Here is an 18,788-nt window from a genome sequence, read left to right as displayed (position 1 = left end):
CTGACAACCCCGTCCCATCCTCACTCTTCTTCGTCCCCCACCCTCGCAACTTTGTCCGTGCATAGGGCTCCCTCCGTGAACTTTTTTCTGCGTGTTCTTTTTTTTTTCGAATTAAATCCTATCAGTTTGACAAGCGAGCTACTGCGAATGGCCAGCTCCAACTTATGACAGTGACACGGTCGGTCAGATTGAAGAGGAACGAGGGCGGGAATGGAGAAAAGCTCCGGATTTGGGACCGGGAGGACTCGCCCGCTGTTCGGTTTGAGATAATGGAGTGATTTCGAGAAGATCGTGACAAATTAAATCAGATAAATGTTTATTAATCTCGTTAGCCAGAGGTATGCTTTTGTTTTACTAATGTGCTTTAATTACAATTATATTATCACTTTCGTTACATAATTGTTTTAGTATGAATATATCTGGTAAATTTATTAGGAGACAAAATAATATGAACACGATGCAATATAGTACATCCTGTAGAATGTTCGCAACACATTTGCATATGGTTTGCATTTGATTTCAGTGTAATCGCTCAGTTCACATGCCAAGCCTTGTGAACTCTCACTTGAGTAATACGGTTTTGACAAAATCAGTATGACAGAAGCCCCACAGAGCTAACAACTCTTTATAATTGAAACCAACGCTAAGCTACGAAAGAAGTGGTGTTATCTCGTTAGCCAAAGTTGTGTTAGTAACGTGCTTTTATTACAATTATATTATCACTTTTGCTACTTAATTGCTTTAGTCTGAATATATCTGATAAATTTATTATATATGCTGTGAAAGTTGGCAAAACTGCTTCCGTGTAACTGCTCAGTTCACATGTAAAGTTTTGTAGGTTATATTCAGTGTATTATACGCTTTGTTCTTTGGCGGTTAAAACAAATCATTGATGAAATGTGTGCTCTCCCATACGTTGCTTATCACTTCATGGGCGGTGGTAATTACTAAATGTAGAAAACGCGATAAAATATTATCGATGAAGAGTAATAGCAGGCGAAACCTAAAGTTAATTTGCAGATATCGACAAACACTAAATAGAATTGTGGCCAAATAATATAAAAAATGCCGCGATAAAAGTGCCAAGAAAACTCAACTCTCACTTCAGTAATACGGTTTTGACAAAATCAGTATGACAGGAGCCCCACAGAGCTAACATTCACGGAAGAGCTGTAATTGAGAAACCCTTTAGAATTAAAAACAACGCTAAGCTATAAAAGAAGTAGTGTTATTACAAAACTTGGGCACTTAATATTCGGAAGAATATAGTATCGTCCAATGAATTATTGTTTAAATTGTCTCCTAAAAATGGTCGGGATTATTTATGGAGAAACCCATAAGAAACCTACGATCCGCACTGACTGCCACGTTAAAATTTGAACGGAAACATTGTGGTATTCAGCAGGTCTTCTCATTTATTGGATCATCACTGGACGTATTATTGATATTGAATATCTCCACATCCGCAATGATATTCTTGCTATGCCTAGAATATTACTGTCCAACACTACCAACCAAGTTCAATCCAAGATGATTATGTGCCTATACACACAGCCAAAACGAAATCTTACTTTGAAAAGCATCAGAATGTCATTAAAGATCTTCCCTGGCTAGCACACTCGCCAGACCTCAATATAATTGAACCGTTACGGAAAATTTTAGAGCAGAGGGTGGGTAGAGCATCTGACGGATGTTTTGATACAAGAATGGGACAACATTCAGTTGGATATTATTCCTACACTCTAAGCAACTATTCCGCGATTGCAGCTGCTTTAAAAGCTAATGTGGCCTGAATATCTTATTAATAAATAAATAATGTGTATATGTCAGAAGTACATATTAATTTTTACATACTCTGTATTTAGGATAATAAGAGTACAAATTGAGAACTGCCGTAATTTTCTATCAGATTCAAAACATTTAGTACAAAACGATGACGTATTATTTCGAGGAAATACTGTTCATCACTCTATCCATTTCCATAACCTTGGATCATCTTTCAGATAATATGTTACGCGTCTATAAAATTGTCGACACAGATTATAGTTCCGGAGCAATACGTAGAGAACACAGCGGGTGAAACATGATGTCCCATCTTAAGGTTTCAAAATAAGTTTTTTAAACTTTTTACCCATATGTGTCACTTTACCTTTTCGGTAGTTCTTCTTTTAATATGCAGATCAAACTAATGTTTGTGACTTGGGTTCAATAGATTGGTCTAGTAATAATTTCGATCGGATTTAACAACTCCCTGTACATCACGCAGAGTTCTTCACACCATATCAACACCAAGATCTTCGCTGCATGAATATTTGGCTTCGTTGTAGATGTAGAATCCCTCTTAGAGTTTTTATTATGTATCCACTTTTCATCTCTAGTAACTATACGATTCAAAAGCTGCTGAGAATGGCCAGCTCCAATTAATCGATTTCGAGGAGAGTCACGATTTAGAGGAGATCGTGACAACTTAAATCGGATATATGTTTATTAATCTCGTTAGCCAGAGGTATGCTTTTGTTTTACTAATGTGCTTTAATTACAATTATATTATCACTTTCCTTACTTAATTGTTTTAGTATGAATATATCTGGTAAATTTATTAGGAAACCGAATAATATGAACACGATGCAATATAATACATCCTGGTGAATGTTGGCAACACATTTGCGTATGGTTTGCATTTGGTTTCCGTGTAGTTCACATGCCAAGCTTTCTAGAACTCTCACTTGAGTAATACGGTTTTGACAAAATCAGTATGACAGGAGCCACACAGAGCTAACATTCATGGAAGAGCTGCAATTGAGAAACTCTTTATAATTGAAACCTACGCTAAGCTACGGAAGAAGTGGTGTTATCTCGTTAGCCACAGTTGTGTTAGTAATGTGCTTTAATTATAATTATATTATAACTTTTGCTACTTAATTGCTTTAGTCTGAATATAACTGATAAATTTATTATGTATGCTGTTGACAGTTGGCAAAACTGCTTCCGTGTAACTGCTCAGTTCACATGTCAAGTCTTGTAGGTTATATTCAGTGTATTATACGCTTTGTTCTTTGGCGGTTAAAACAAATCATTGATGAATCATGGGCGATGGTAATTACTAAATGTAGAAAACGTGATAAAATATTATCGATGAAGAGTAATAGCAGGCGAAACCTAAAGTTAATTTGCAGATATCGACAAACACTAAATAGAATTGTGGCCAAATAATATAAAAATACCGCGACAAAAGTGCCAAGAAAACTCAACTCTCACTTAAGTAATACGGTTTTGACAAAATCAGTATAACAGGATCCCCACAGAGCTAATATTCATAGAAGGGCGGCAATTGCGAAACCCTTTATAATTAAAACCAACGCTAAGCTATAAAAGAAGTAGTGTTATTACAAAACTTGGGCACTTAATATTCGGAAGAATATAGTATCGTCCAATGAATTATTGTTTAAATTGTCTCCTAAAAATGGTCGGGATTATTTATGGAGAAACCCATAAGAAACCTACGATCCGCACTGACTGCTACATTAAAATTTGAACGGAAATTGTGGTATTCAGCAGGTCTTCTCATTTATTGGATCATCACTGGACGTATTATTGATATTGAATATCTCCACATCCGCAATAATATTCTTGCTATGCCTAAAATATTACTGTCCAACACTGCCAAAACAAAATCTTATTTTGAAAAGCATCAGAATGTCATTAAAGATCTTCCCTGGCTAGCACACTCGCCAGATCTCAATATAATTGAACCGTTACGGAAAATTTTAGAGCAGAGGGTGGGTAGAAGATTTCTATAGTCAACATCATTAAAGCATCTGACGGATGTTTTGATACAAGAATGGGACAACATTCAGTTGAAAATTTTTCGTACAATCTAAGCATCTATTCCGCGATTGTAGCTTCTTTAAAAGCTGATGTGGCCTGAATATCTTGTTAATAAATAAATAATGTGTATATATCAGAAGTACATATTATTTTATTAACTCCCTGTACATCAGGCAGAGTTCGTCACACCATATACATACCAAGATCTTCGCTGCATGAATATTTGGCTTCGTTGTAGATGTGGAATCCCTCTTAGAGTTTTTATTATTTATCCACTTTTCATCTCTAGTAACTATACGATTCAAAAGCTGCTGCGAATGGCCAGCTCCAACTAATCGATTTCGAGGAGAGTCACGATTTCGAGGAGATCGTGACAACTTAAATCGGATATATGTTTATTAGTTTCGTTGGCCAGAGGCAAGCTTTTATTTTTTTAATGTGATTTATTTATAATTATCGCTTTATTACTTAATTGACTTATACTGAATATAAAGGGGGCGGACAAAACACTATGAACACCTGATATATATATTTATTTATTTATTTTTATTTATTAATTAATAATGTGTTGAGCCATCATTTATTTTTGAAACAGATTTATTTATTCGCGGTATAGGTTCGTAGAGGTTTGAATCATTTCCAACGAAATGTTGTCCGATTATTGTACTAAAACTTCCGCCTACTGCAATTTAGTTATGTTCAGGGTTCGTAATTCTGTTGGCCATAGCAGATGCCTGAAAGGCCTGGCTACCCAAATCAAGACTGAACGTTTTTAGTTTTGTGTATATGGCGTGTATACATTTTGTGAATATGTGTTTGTTAACTAGACGTTGTTGTTTATCTGTTTGCGAAGTTGCATCAGTGATGTGAATAAAAAGAGCAGCTTAATACCACCATATTGTCAACCAAATCATTCAGTAATACAGGGTCTCGCAATCGCAGCCCTTCCATGTATTATTCCTCTGTACTATTTTTGTCGAATCAATATTACTGAAATATTTGTTGGTTTCTACTGTCACTTTTGTCCCGTTAGTTTTAACAGGTCAATTGAAAAGTTCCTGGTATGGCACATAGATGGCGCTACTAGAATTAACTATAATTAATCTGTTTTTTAGTTAGCCCTAACCTTTAAAAGATGCCTGTATAAATTTGACAGCTGTCGGGTCATTAGTTTGTGAATTATAGTATTTTGAGTGAAGCAACTTTTGTTATTGTGAAAAAAATGGATAGAAAAAAAAATCGCGTGTTGATAAATTATGAAGAGAAGAATACAGTTGAAGCAAAAACTTGGCTTGATGCCGAGTTACCCTAAGAAAATCAACCATCAAGGATTGGTATACTAAGTTTAGACGTGGTGAAATAAGCACCGGAGGCGGTGAGCGCAGTGGACGCCCAAAAGAGATTGTTACCGATGAAAACATTTAAAAAATCCACAAAATGATTTTGAATGACCGTAAATTGAAATTTAATGATATAGTAGACACTATAGGGATATCAACTGAACCTGTACATCATATCATTCACGAATATTTGGGTATGAGAAAGCTCTGTGAAAAACGAGCTCACTTTTGGCCAAAAATAACGACGAGTTGATGATTCGGAGCAGTGTTTGAAGATCCATCATTTTACTCCGTAGTCCAATCGATAGTCATTTGAGTGAGCTACACACGATTAACCTGCTCCAAAGCGTGGGAAAATGCAACACTCGGCTGACAAAGTTATGGTGTCTGTATTTTGGAATGCGCTTGGAATAATATTCATTGACTACTTTGAAAAAGAAGGACCGTCAAGAGCGACTATTACATAGCGTTATTGGCCGGTTGAAGGACGAAATCGCCGAAGAACGGCCGCATTTAAAAAAGAAGAAAGTGCTGCTTCACTAAGACAATGCACCACGTCACAAGCCAGTGAAAACGATGGCAAAAATCCATGAATTGAGCTTCGAATTTCTTCCTATTCCACCGTATTCGTCAGATCTGATCACCAGCGACTATTTCCTGTTCTCAGATCTCAAAAGAATGCTCGCTGAAAATAAATTTTCGTCAATGAAGAGGTGATCGCCGAAAAAAAAACTTTCAAAATTTCAAGTGAGCCGACTTCAGAAATAATTGTTTTGAGAAAAAGGGGTGTAAAGTTTTTTTCTAGATTCCGCGTTGTTAAAACAGTTATATCTCAGAAAATAATTTATATTTTCAAAAATTCTCTTATAGGCGTATAGTTAAAGGGTCGGACTCTAAAATTATGAAAAGAGTTTTCTAAATAATTTGCAACAGAAAAAACAATTTTCGGAGAGTCTAAATTACAGCGAAAACGGAAAGAAAATCGGCCGGTGATTTGAATGCCGTCGGTAAGAAAACGGCGAAAGGGCAGCATCTCGTCTGGAAGACGATGGGCGGAGCCGAGTCGCTTAAAAATGCGCCAAGGAAAGGCGGAAAATTATGCGGCGGAACACGAGCCACCGTCTGGGAAAACCTGTCAACGGATCATGAAAGTTAATCCTTCTTAAAATGAACCGTTCTCTCTGTTTGTTTGGTGATTCGGTCCGGGTGGGTTTTGCCGGTAAACTTTTGCGTTTTCCGAGGGGTACGTTGATGGCTTCATAAAGGATTTCCCACCGAATTATACGACAATTTGTAAACAGATTTGTCTGGTTTCGTTTCTAATATTTTTTCAAATGGAGTGAACCTTTAATGAACTTTCAAATATAATTTTGATATCATTATGGTTATTTGAAAGTTTACTGTTTATAATTGATTAATATCATTCATTTTAAAGGGTTTTTTTAATTTGGAACTTTATTGCCAAAATCACTCAAAGTACAATGTATTTTATTCAAAGTGTCATCAATAGCCGCAACTTTTTTCCATTATTCACACAATTTACGGAATTAATCTTAAACTAAAAATGTACATCCATGAATCGACACCTTTTTCATATCTTTAATGGAAATAAGGAGCTGTTTGGGCAGTTGACGTCATATAGAATACGGCAGACAGGGTAATACCTTTCATGTTAATGTTTCCCAATATATTTTCACCGATTTGGCAACATGTGGTCCAACGGTGTCATGCTAAAAAGTACGTTTGTTGAGTCTTTGTTCGTATTTTCCAGTGTTGGTGTTGAAGTAGCATTTCACGCATATTCAAATGCCTTTCAATACCTCTAGGTTTCAGTTTACATGGCACAAAATATCCAGGCTTTTGAATAATTCCCAAATTTGTCAGGTCTTTGGAAATAATTTCTTCTACTACTGCCAACAATTTTGCATATACTTCTTGCGTTTTATACGAGTCATCATGGAATAATAGCTTCACATCCTCGTCTTCAATTTTTTTCGTTATCCATAACGCTCTTTGGCTTCGGTATCAAAATAATCACATTTACATCGCCGAAATCAATATCCACATGTTGAAGTCGATAGTGTATGATTGCCGTAATCTTCACACAGCATTCCATGACTTTTGGCCGCTTTTTTCTTCAAACTGATCCAAAAAGTAAAATTTCCGGTAAATGCTATTTAATCGGTGAACTTCTGATATTATCAAGACCCTGAAAACATTTTTGTTTAGACTTCTACAAAATAACACATATTGAAAAGCGAAACCTGTCAGTGGGGCTTCAACATGAAGTTGGTTTCAAATGTACTCGATGTAATTTAGTACACAATAACACCTTCAGTTATAATTTTTTAAAGTTAATTCATAGGCCAATAATAGATATATAAATATCAATAGGAAGTTAACTTTTTACCCAAATCTCAGTTTATTCGTGAGTTCTTCAATTATTCTCATAAATTTCGATATTCTCAATAAAAATTCAAAACGAGTTTCCGCTAACTGACTACGTCCAGCAATACTTTTTTAACATCTCTTATTAGATATGCTTAGTAAAATCTTAATTATTTATTAATTTACTGCCACTTTTCCTTTTTATATGGGTACATTCTCGAGCAACGCCTTCTGATTTACTATGTATTGTCCAAGAGCTGTACTGCATCTATGTTCTAGTTATTTAGTAACTTTATTTCATATTTTAACGCGAAATCACGGATAGCTTCGTGGATTAATTTAATTTTGGGGGTCATCGTGCAGTTCTTCATTGGTTATGTAGCGATAGGCATTACTAGTCGGTTTGATGTTTGAGTGCAGCACCATATTTGTACCATATAAGTCCAAATTATTTTTTATTAACTAATAAATTAATATTTCCAAACATATATACATTTTGAGACCTGTCTGATCAATTTTTATCTAACGCGATGTTTCGAATTTAAACTACCATCAAGATGGATGGCAAGATATTTCACTGATTCTGCTTGAGAAATTCAGCATTTCTTAAGTGATAAGACTTTGTTTTTTCGCCTCGATCTCGTCACAAAATATTGACTTGAATAAATTTCCTTAATATTTAACTAGAAAGCTGGGTTTTTATAGTTTTAATGTGGATCTTATTGAATGCCCCTTGCTTCTGTGGCTTTAGACAAAGATATGTTTTCTGACATAATGTCTATGCCGTCGGCAAATGTTCTAAGTACTCCGTCTTTTCTTTTATATCGGCAGCGTAACGCAGGTACTATTATACCAAAAAACAACTCTGTGGAACTTTAGCCGAAATAGGAAATGTTGTGGACCCTAAATTATTTTGCGAAAAGATACGTCTTCAGGAGTTAATACTAATTTTGCTACAACAATTTGCTCATCTTGTCAGACCCAAATGCTAAGACTTGTAAGACGTCTATAAATATTGCAGGGCAGTATTTACTTTATTCAAACGCTTTTTCAATAGCCGCTGTTACTTTATTTCGAAATTTGAAATGCAAATATAGTATGTTTATAAGTTGTGCAACGGATTTTAATAGTGTATTCTTAAATAATATTGATATCGCTGGTAGCGGTAGCGAGATAGGCCTGTCATCTCAGGGCATGATTCAAACTCAAACAGTCATTATGTATATATATCAACATGATGATTCCTTTTAATGCGCGTTTTGTCAATCACAACAAGTGATTAACTCAAACATATTTAAGAAATAAATCTAACAAACTGACCTAGCTCTATTATACCGCAAAATATCTCTTCACTTATTCCTGATTTCTCTCATTACGCTACTGCTACTGCTACAATTACGCTGTTGTCATCAATATCATCAGCTGATTAGCTACATTTAATGGTGATAAAAAAATATAATGTAATAAATAAGTAATAATTTTCTAATTGACTCTTATTAATTATCTTGCTCCATCTTTTATATATACATAATATGTATTGTATATATCGTTTTTTTAACTTAACATCCAAAAACCATTTTTTTCATCAACATTTTTACCCCCAATTGGCTGCTCTTTTTCGCTTATATCGTTTATAACATGTTTGGTCAAACTCACTAATTTTAAACTTTTGCTATGAATTTTGAGGCGTAAAGTATAGATACAATTGATATAACGAGATGAAGTTGTCATTAGTAATATATATAAATTATGTTGTGATACTTTAAAATACATAATTAATAAATAAATATATAACTAAATTGTTAAATTATGAAGTACATTTGAAATACTTTTTTTGCTATAATAAATGGGTTTCAGATATCTTTTTTAATAAAATTGAAATATTGCAACTACCTATAACATATATAGAGCATAATTAATGGGTATGCCAAAACATGATTTTGGATTTGCTAATTATTATCAAGTTTTATACATAAATAAATTGACAAATATATATTGAAAATATTGATACAAACTGATTATAACTTTCTCTGGTATTAGTAACGACACGTTTTCATTTGCATTTATTAGCTGTAATACTAAATATAACTAATTTAATATTTCAAAATAGTGTCATGACACCATAATTCATAGTAAAAGATCAGTGCTCATTTTATTTTTAAATGAAAAATATCATTCCACAAAATGACCATATGTACAGATATGCAAGTCTTTTCGCGACTAAATTAGTTACGCGACTATCATATTTAATTAATTTTATGTGTGGTAGCTTTAACTATATGGACTTTACCAATCGTTTATTTAAAAATATGTGATTAAATTATTAATTATTTGTTCCCAATTTCATATTAAATTTGATTAACATTATTTGAGAGAATATACATTGTTGTTCATTATGTGATTATTTAATATATTTATGACTTGTTATTAGATTTATTTTCAATATTCAACTTTCCTTCAATGTTTAATGGATATCTTACCTCACTTATACCCACGAATTCTATTCCGCGCAATGGTTCTCATCGTTACCGGCCCTAACTGTTACCACAGTCCCAAAATCTTCAAGAGTGACAACTTTAAAAGCAACCGATAAAGTTTTGAAGGCCCCTTCATCAACTGGTCACACTAAGGCAAAACTACTCTTGAAACTAAAAACGAATAATAATTCGGTCGAAGACCTTTTTGTAAAACCTGATACTCTTGAAGTTTCATTATTTTCACATGACACTTCATTATTTTAATCTGAAACACTGCGTTTATTTTTGGGTATTTGCAAGTTCGTTTGTTAACGATAACTAGGCGAATTGCCTTTGCATATTTGAACGCTCTAGTCTAACTTATATATTATTGCGTGAATAATCCTGTACAATTTAAGCATCAGTGGGATAACCAATATCTAGCCCCCAGTTAAAACATCCAAGTACTTTGCTCATCTGAAGCCACTTTCTGCACTACTGATGCCACAGTTAAGGTTTCCTTTGAATTATTGGACGACAATGATACAATTTTAGTTCAAGGCTTAAAGACAATTTGCGTGAAAATCGTCGAAGAAATGAGTCAAGGTATTTAGAGAATTCCCAAAATGGGTGTAACAATCTGAATGTTTGATGATTCTTCAGTTCAGTAATTTCAATACATTTCAATTTTAAATACGAAATCAGAAAAATATATATTTTTCTGCAGGATTCTGATTTTCATTATTACCGTTATATGAACTAACACAATAAATCTACTAAAATACTATTAGTGATAATGCAACAAAATATCAGTTAAAATATTTTCATTGCATAGCAATAATATAACTGTTACTATATAATATTAGTTACAAAATAGCTATTGAGCGACATCAGAGATCCGATCCTGCTACATCTAGCTGTATCTAGCAGTGGTAAAAGAAATGTGTATAAATAGGTAATTAGAAAGTAAAAAATAACGTTCAGAACAACATATATCCTTCTCTCATTTAATTGACTTCACTCGAACAAATATGTTTATTTTATTGGTAATATTTTCCAAATAAATAAGATATTATTACATGTAATTTTACTTAAGATATTACCAGATATTTACAAAGAACTTTTTTGCCCCTAATGGATATCAACATTTACTAAATAGATACCGTTTATATGTTAATTTAAAGTCGTGTTCGGTAAAACTCACAAATTTTAAGTTTTGGTTGGAACTGTGAATTTCCAAATAAGAAGTGATTTATTTAGTGATTGATTGCTTTTTTAATTATAATTGAATGCCATTACTGCAAAACTATAAGAAACAAGTTAAGTTATTCAGTATATTTGACATTATTTTATTATTACAATAAATAAGTCCCAAACAACTTTTTTAATAACATAAAAAAATGCCAACTACATACGACCTATAGAGTATGTAAATTTGCTAGAGAATTTATTCATGTTAATACGAAAAAGATTTAAAAAGGATAAAAGGAAAAATTTAATATTATTTTGGAAATTGTGATCTCATAACTATTCAAGCAATATACATAAACATGTATATATACACATAAATGATTGACTAAAATGTTATTAGCAATGGTCTTTCATTAATGGAGAACGATATTTGAAATAAATTAACAACTTGGTATTATTGATATACATTGATAACAACTTTTTGTGGTGTTAATAAAGATTAATAAAGATTCCTTGGTGTTTTCTTTAATATTTATTAGGTATTCTACTAAATAAAATTAATTTAATATTTTAAAACATCGATACAGTAATTTAAGTTTATTACATTTAAAATGCTAATTTTTAAACAAAAAGGGTCATCATACAAAATGACCATATTTGTAGATATACAAGTGCTTTCTTTGGCCAAATTAGATACGCCATTGTCATAATTAATTCTCTGTGTGGTAATTTTAATCGTATTAACGTTACCAAACGTTTGTTTAAAATATGTCGATAAATATATAATTCTGGGGATCCGAATTTTGTTATTAACTTTGATTAACATTATTTCAGATAATATACACTGTTTTTCGTTACATCATTATTTAACATATTTGTGGCTTGTGGTTGGATTTATTTTCAAGTTTCCTTCAATATTTAATGAATGTCTTACGTCGTCCACTTTTATCCACAAATTTAAGTTCATTAAATTTTGGTACCCGGTTTTTCATCACCGCTGTAGAGTTTCTCAGTTCCGCGCAATAGTTCTCATCGCTACCGACCTTCACTGTTACCATAGTAGCATCACCCACGTCTCCAAGAGCAATCACTTTGAAAGCAACCGGTAGAATTTTGTTCGATCTCCAATGAGGTGCCTGCCGGACCAGTTCACCAAGGTGCTCCACGAGAAAGCCTTTCAGTGTCCTCTCGGCTGGTACATCTGACATCATCTGTTGTTAATGATGTTGCAGCTCGGGGGAAGCCGCCGCGGTGGTGGACGGGGCCTGAGCGTTGGTCAGATGCATAGTAGTCGTGGAAGCTATCTGGTTCCAATCACCTAACATTCAAGGATCACGAACCCTGATTATTTCACACCGACAATAAACATTCGTGGGCGACACCATGGGAGAGATATCACCGTCCACGAACACTTCCAGAAAATGCACGCGTCGGACCATTTTCATTACTAATAATATCAAATACCATTTCAGTCATTAAATTTCAATGACTTTAGTACATATTGTGCGTTTTTGTACATTTTGCTGCTTTCATAGTAGTTTATCTAAAATTAATTTTGGTTTTCCTTGGCAGGCGTTATAGAGACTCTAAAGCGAAAAAAAAAACTGAGCAATCGGAAGATCATTTCCATATGGGTACCTTGTTTGCTCCTACCGAATTCAGAACAACTATCCATCAATGATTCAGAGCTCTGTTGGAAGATATAACTACAATAATAAAACGAACTTATTTTACGTCGGTAGTCGATAATAAATAGAACTTATATCCAATGCTATAAACTTGAATAAGTAAGATTATCAGCTGAGTAATTTGGTTAATTGAAATATTAGGATCCTTGAATCAGTGGTAAAGAATAAACTAATGCAATTCAATTTATGAAACCTAGTAGAATTTTTCTATGTTAACAGTTGAGTGATGTGTTAAGTTAAAAATTTACATACGATGATTTGGTTTGATTTGATTGAATAAGATTAGCTGTGTGAATTGTTAGATTAGAAAATGACTGCAAGCTCTTCCATGTTGCAGATATTTGGGATTTTTGATTGCAAATCCAAGGAACTTGCTAAGAGTGACTCAGGTTTACAAGGTAACATATTAAGAGAAACTGTTGGTAAGTTCGCTTGCTAAGTTTGACAAAATGAATAACCTTCTTGCAAGAGCTCTTTGGCATAGCCTGCAAAAATAGTATTAAAAAACTGGTAATCTTGCGCAATTTTAGCATGAATCGGATAACCAATATCTTGCTTACAGTTAAATATTCCATAGAAGCCCTTTGTCGATCTGAGGACAATTTCTGCACTACTGGGGCCATTGTCAGTATCCTCGTTTAATAATTGTCCGTTCATGATTCAATTATAGTTCAAAGATTAAAAAATATTTATTTGACGGCATAAAATTCGTCGAAGAAATGAGTGAAGTAATCCACGGAATCCTCAAAATGAATTGTTGATTTGATTGATTTGATTTAGTTCTTCATTTTAAAAGTTTCAATATTCTTAAGTAATCAACAAGTCAGTAAAACGCTGATTTTTATATAGGACTCTGGCTTTTCATCAACTACCTATAAACCGGATTATCAACAAATAAAATAAATAACTGTAATATTAGTGATCAAATCAAATAGCAATAGAAGCCTCATTCATTGCATACAAATAATTTTTCTAATAATGTGTAAATATTGGTCACAAGATGGTTAAAAGATGACAGATAAGTGATTCCTGATCAGCTGTAGATAGCAGTAGTAAAGGAAATATAATGTATTAAATAAGTAAGTGTAAGTGGTAGAAAAGATTGAGTGAAGAGACTTTCTTAATTGACTTTATTCAAACAAACATTTTTAATTCCTTAATTATCTTTTTCCTTGTTTTATATGAAGTTATTATTAATATATGATCTTTTTTCCCTTAAGATCGAATGTTTAGCCCACTTTTGTTCACCTTTTTAGGAATTTTGAGCAATTGGTATCAACATTTACTAAAAAGATATCGTTTATATCCTAGTAATTTAGCATTTCAGCATTGTATGCCACTTCGTATGCTTTAAAGTCGTATTTGGTTAAACTTACCAATTTTTAAATTTTGCTGTGAATTTTGAGTTGCCAAAAAATGGATATAAGGAAATGACATTGCCATCAGTAGTATACTTAATTTATGTTGTCAAATAAATAACTAATAAATGAATATATAACTAAATGGTTAAGATTCTATTATTTCACTTTAGATTAAACGATTATTACTCAAATTATAAACATAAATATACATTAAACTATTACTAGTAATAGTCTTTTATCAATACCAAGCGATATTTGAAATAAATTGATAAATATATATTGACAATATTGATCAAAACTTACTATGATATTAGTAAATGTTTGTTCTTATTAACATTTATTAGCTGTTCTACTAAATATAACCAATTTAATATTTTCAATTAACGACACCTCACTTCATAGTAAAAGATCAAAATAATAATTTTAATTCTAAATAAAGAATATAATCACACGAATTGACCATATTTGCTGATATATAAATCTTTCTGCGACCAAATTACGTGCTTATCAAATTTAATTATTTCTTTGTGTGGTAGCGTTAACTATATAGACGTTACAAAGCGTTTGTTTAAAAATATGTGGTAATATATTGAAAAAAAGTTCTCTGAATTTTATTTGATTAACATTATATGAGATAATATACATTGTTCTTCGTTATATGATTATTTAACATAATTGTGGTTTGTGATTGGATTTATTTTCAAATTTCCTTCAATATTTAATGAATGTCTTACCTCGTCCACTTCTACCAACGAATCTAAGATCATTAAACTTCGCGACCTGGTTCTTCATCACCGCTGTAGAGTTTCTCAGTTCCGCGCAATAGTTCTCATCGTTACCGGCCCTCACTGTTACCACAGTCCCATCACCGATGTCTCCAAGAGCGACCACTTTGAAAGCGACCGGTAGAGTTTTGTTCGACCTCCAGTGAGGTGGTAAAACCGTACAAACGAACAGGGGACTGCCCGTCCGGACCAGTTCTCCGGGATGTTCCGCCAGGAAGTCGTTCAGTGTCCTCTCGGCTAATATATCCGACGTCATCTTCGTGTAGGTGTCGTTGATGAGGCTGCTGCTCTCGGGGGAAGCCGCCGCGGCGGTGGACGGGGTCTGAGCGTTGGTCAGATGCATCGTGGTCGTGGAAGATACCTGGTTCCAATCAGCTAACATTCAGGGGTAGAGGTTCCGTGAAGATTTCACACCGACGATAAACATTCGTGGACGACACCACGGGAGGGCCATCACGGTCGGCGGGCGCCGTCAAAAAATGCACGCGACGGGCCACGTTCTCGCCGTTGCTAAGCAACACATGTCAACACTTTTTCTGAATGGAGAAACTTTTTCCGGAGCGGGGAGGCGGCGGCGGTACACGCACTCACATCATAAGCGCGGTGCCGATGCGACAGAAGGCCGGAAGCCGGACGGGTTGATGGCGGTTTGGTCCGGCTGGAGAGCGATCGCGACCAGAACTAAGGGCGACCGTCGCGGAAGATCGCGCGCTGTTGATCGACGTAGGAAAAACACGACCTGCCTAAAAATACCCACACGGCAGACGGACGGCAGGCAGGCCGGCAGGAGCAAGACGAGACGAGGCGGCAGCGGAGTCTTGTCGCGGCACGTTCCCGAAAGCGGTAGCAGTCGCGCGCTTGATAACCCTTTGGTTATCAAGGGGGGTTGAGAGAGTGGGACGACCGCATGGGGGTGTAGTGCGCGAGCGACGAGGACGGCCTGGGCCGCCAGATTAAAACCGAAGCCAACATAAAGGGGTACACGAGAGATAGAGAGCAAGTGCAGTGTATCGAATGCGGCCAGAGAGAGAGACCATCTTGTTTGCGGTTACGGCGGGCCGGGCTTAGCCGAAATAAAGGACGGAAATATACAAATTGGCATTGGTGGGATAAGGTCGCGGGCCGCCGCGGTTTTTCGGCCGCAGACGCGGCGCGCACGCGTCACGCTAGAAGGACGGAGATAGTGTGGCGGCGGTGGCAGTGTGCCGCCGCCGCTGCCGATTGTCATGTGTTTTGTCTTGGCGGTGACGCGACGGCGGCTTCCGACGAACTCTCTCGGGCGCTCCGTCACGCGAAACCTCCCAAAATTACTTCCCTTTTAAATGAATCGTAATTTAGACAGAGAAACGTAAATTATAATAAACTCTATCTTCTTTAAAACATGATCAATAACTTAATCTTTATTTTCACCATGTCTGCGTTACATATTTTAAATTAAATTTTTTTAATGACCCAGAATATCTCATATTACCTACAACAATAGTATGTTCAAAGTTTTTTTAGTAATGGGTCAACCGCCGCAACTCTGAGTTTTAGTTCAGTTTGGCTTTGAGATACAAGAAAAATCTAATCTAAATAAAATAATTGAACAAAAATGTCATCAAATATTATTTATTTTAACATTATAGTACATCTAATACATATATTACCGAAGCATTTAAAATTAGAATTAAGAACCCAGGTATAATAGTTTATAGGTTAGATTTGTTTTGTTTACATTTAACTCTTTTCCACATGATCCATGAGGTTCTAGGCGCGTTTTTTTATGTATTGGTATACCCCTGAACCTGCCTTATCCACCTAATTATCAATTGCATATCTGAGAAATGTATTTTACTTAAGTTTACTTCTTGTTTCCTTCGATGGTGTGTTTACTTGTCAATGATAATCATCTTTTGTAAGAATTTATAATCATCAATTGCAACAGCACTCCTAGCAAATGATAAATTTACCTTTATAATTGTTTAAGATTTTGTCATATTAATTCTGATACAAATTTTAAAATTGCTAATAAAATGGGTAATATAACAACTTGAAAGTGGCCATGAAATTGTTCTTTTCAATATACGTTGCACCAAACGACAGCATTTGGTAACTACTATTATATGTTTGAACGTTGACCAAAATTATTTTTCTTTTTAAGGAATACATGAAATATTAATGTTAGCTTTATTTTCTTTAATTAATACTAGTTTTAGTTCCTGATAAAATATTTAAAGAGTACTAAAGCCTACCTCATTTTCTCACTATGGTTATTCCATTGAAAAAGATTTGCACTGGCTCCACTCTTTCACCTTTTCCTATTCAAATAGTGCTCCAAGTTTTTCTGACAATTCTCGCTCATTCTTTTCATTAACTGACTTGGTAATTGTCAGCATAGAATTATAATCCCACATCCAGAAAATCACCGTTAGCTCCTGAGCCACTATTCAATAACTAAGTTGTTAATTGCCAATCTAACACTAATTCAGCATTACACCATTTGTCAATTTTTTCATCTGTGAGTCGATCTAATAGAATTCATCGAAATCAAAGCATGAGTTAATTATTTGCCACGTCCCATAATAATTCCATTTGATTGAATATGCGGTGATAAGGAAGCAGGCGTAACAGTCTGTGGCCATATTGCTTAGCCTGATCTACTGTGTATATTATTTTCATATTATTACATATATCTGATAAAGTAATTTGAAATAGACTATTAAACATTTTATTTATATTTACCGAGTAACAATTTGAAATACTTCATTCTTTAACATAGTATATTCAAAACTTAATTTTTAAATGACGTTATTTCTTATGTTATGCACCATTCCTCATTGGTATGGTTTGGTAAACTATGTATAGTGCATTGTCTATATAGTTTATATATAGTCTTTATAGACTGTATATTTGTTTCAGTAGCTGTGGTAAAATAAGACCTCGATATTCTCTGTGAGCTATGAAATTCAATTTGAGTTCGAATTAGTAATTTCAAAAAATAGTGTTTATTGTAATATTATTTGATATCCAATATTGCTAGTTATATTTTCTGATGCAGAAATATATAATGTTTATGATCTTCTATTTTCTATGAGTAATTAATAAAGTTATTAATAAGTTAAAAAATGTTCAAAACATAGTATTTATTTTAATGCTTTTTGATGTACGATAGTAATAGTTTATAATAATAATGTTTATAGCTATTTTCTGTACTAATAAATTCACAATGAATGTGCGATGGGATGAAGGGTGCCATGGAACATTTTTTTTTAATTATTACATCAGTCAGTGTACAATCTTAGTTTATAAATAAATTTATTACTACTGTTCTGTAGCACTTGCATTAATACACAACCAAGGCGAGTACGGAATTAGTACATCAGTATGTATTTCCCAAATTAAAATAAAACTAATCTACTATACTAAAGCTAAGAATACACTTATACACTAAATAAGTTCGTGTGGTTTGGTTCTATTCCATTTTGTGATTTCCTGCGTGTTATCCAATAAATGTATCGCTTCCGCGTTGCTGGGATTTAGCAGCCATATTTCATATTTTAAAGTAAAATCTTGGATCACTTCGTATATCCATTTGATCTCGAGGTCATCCTGGAGCTCTGTATTGGTTACGTATTGATAAACACTGGTAGATAATCATAGAACCGAAAAACAAAGGATCTGGAGCTATTAACCTGAAGTTTGCAGTCTCTGATCCACTTTTAGATCTTGTTGACCGCTACTTGCAATTTTTCTTCAGCTTTCGGCAGAG

At 34.1% G+C, this 18,788-nt stretch overlaps 1 protein-coding gene across 2 annotated transcripts in view; it reads right to left on the bottom strand.

Annotated features, from left to right (window-relative positions):
• The window catches only part of RunxA (RUNX family transcription factor Runt related A), a 69,286-nt gene extending 53,240 nt beyond the window's left edge, over positions 1–16,046 (bottom strand). Inside the window, exon 1 of one of the 2 annotated variants that reach the window (XM_076417225.1) lies at positions 14,987–16,046. In XM_076417225.1, the coding sequence (XP_076273340.1) occupies positions 14,987–15,419 (433 nt within the window). In that variant the 5' untranslated portion in view covers positions 15,420–16,046. The remainder of the gene's footprint in view (positions 1–14,986) is intronic. The other variant, XM_076417236.1, reaches the window with a different exon arrangement.
• Positions 16,047–18,788: the final 2,742 nt, after the last annotated feature.

This window comes from Rhynchophorus ferrugineus, unplaced genomic scaffold (assembly GCF_030347505.1).
Source record: "Rhynchophorus ferrugineus isolate W39M unplaced genomic scaffold, kcgeb_rfMv2 rfM1, whole genome shotgun sequence".
NCBI classification, from domain to species: Eukaryota; Metazoa; Arthropoda; class Insecta; order Coleoptera; family Curculionidae; genus Rhynchophorus; species Rhynchophorus ferrugineus.
The sequence above is the reverse complement of the archived record's forward strand: the minus strand, read 5'-3'. Positions and strand labels throughout refer to the sequence as shown.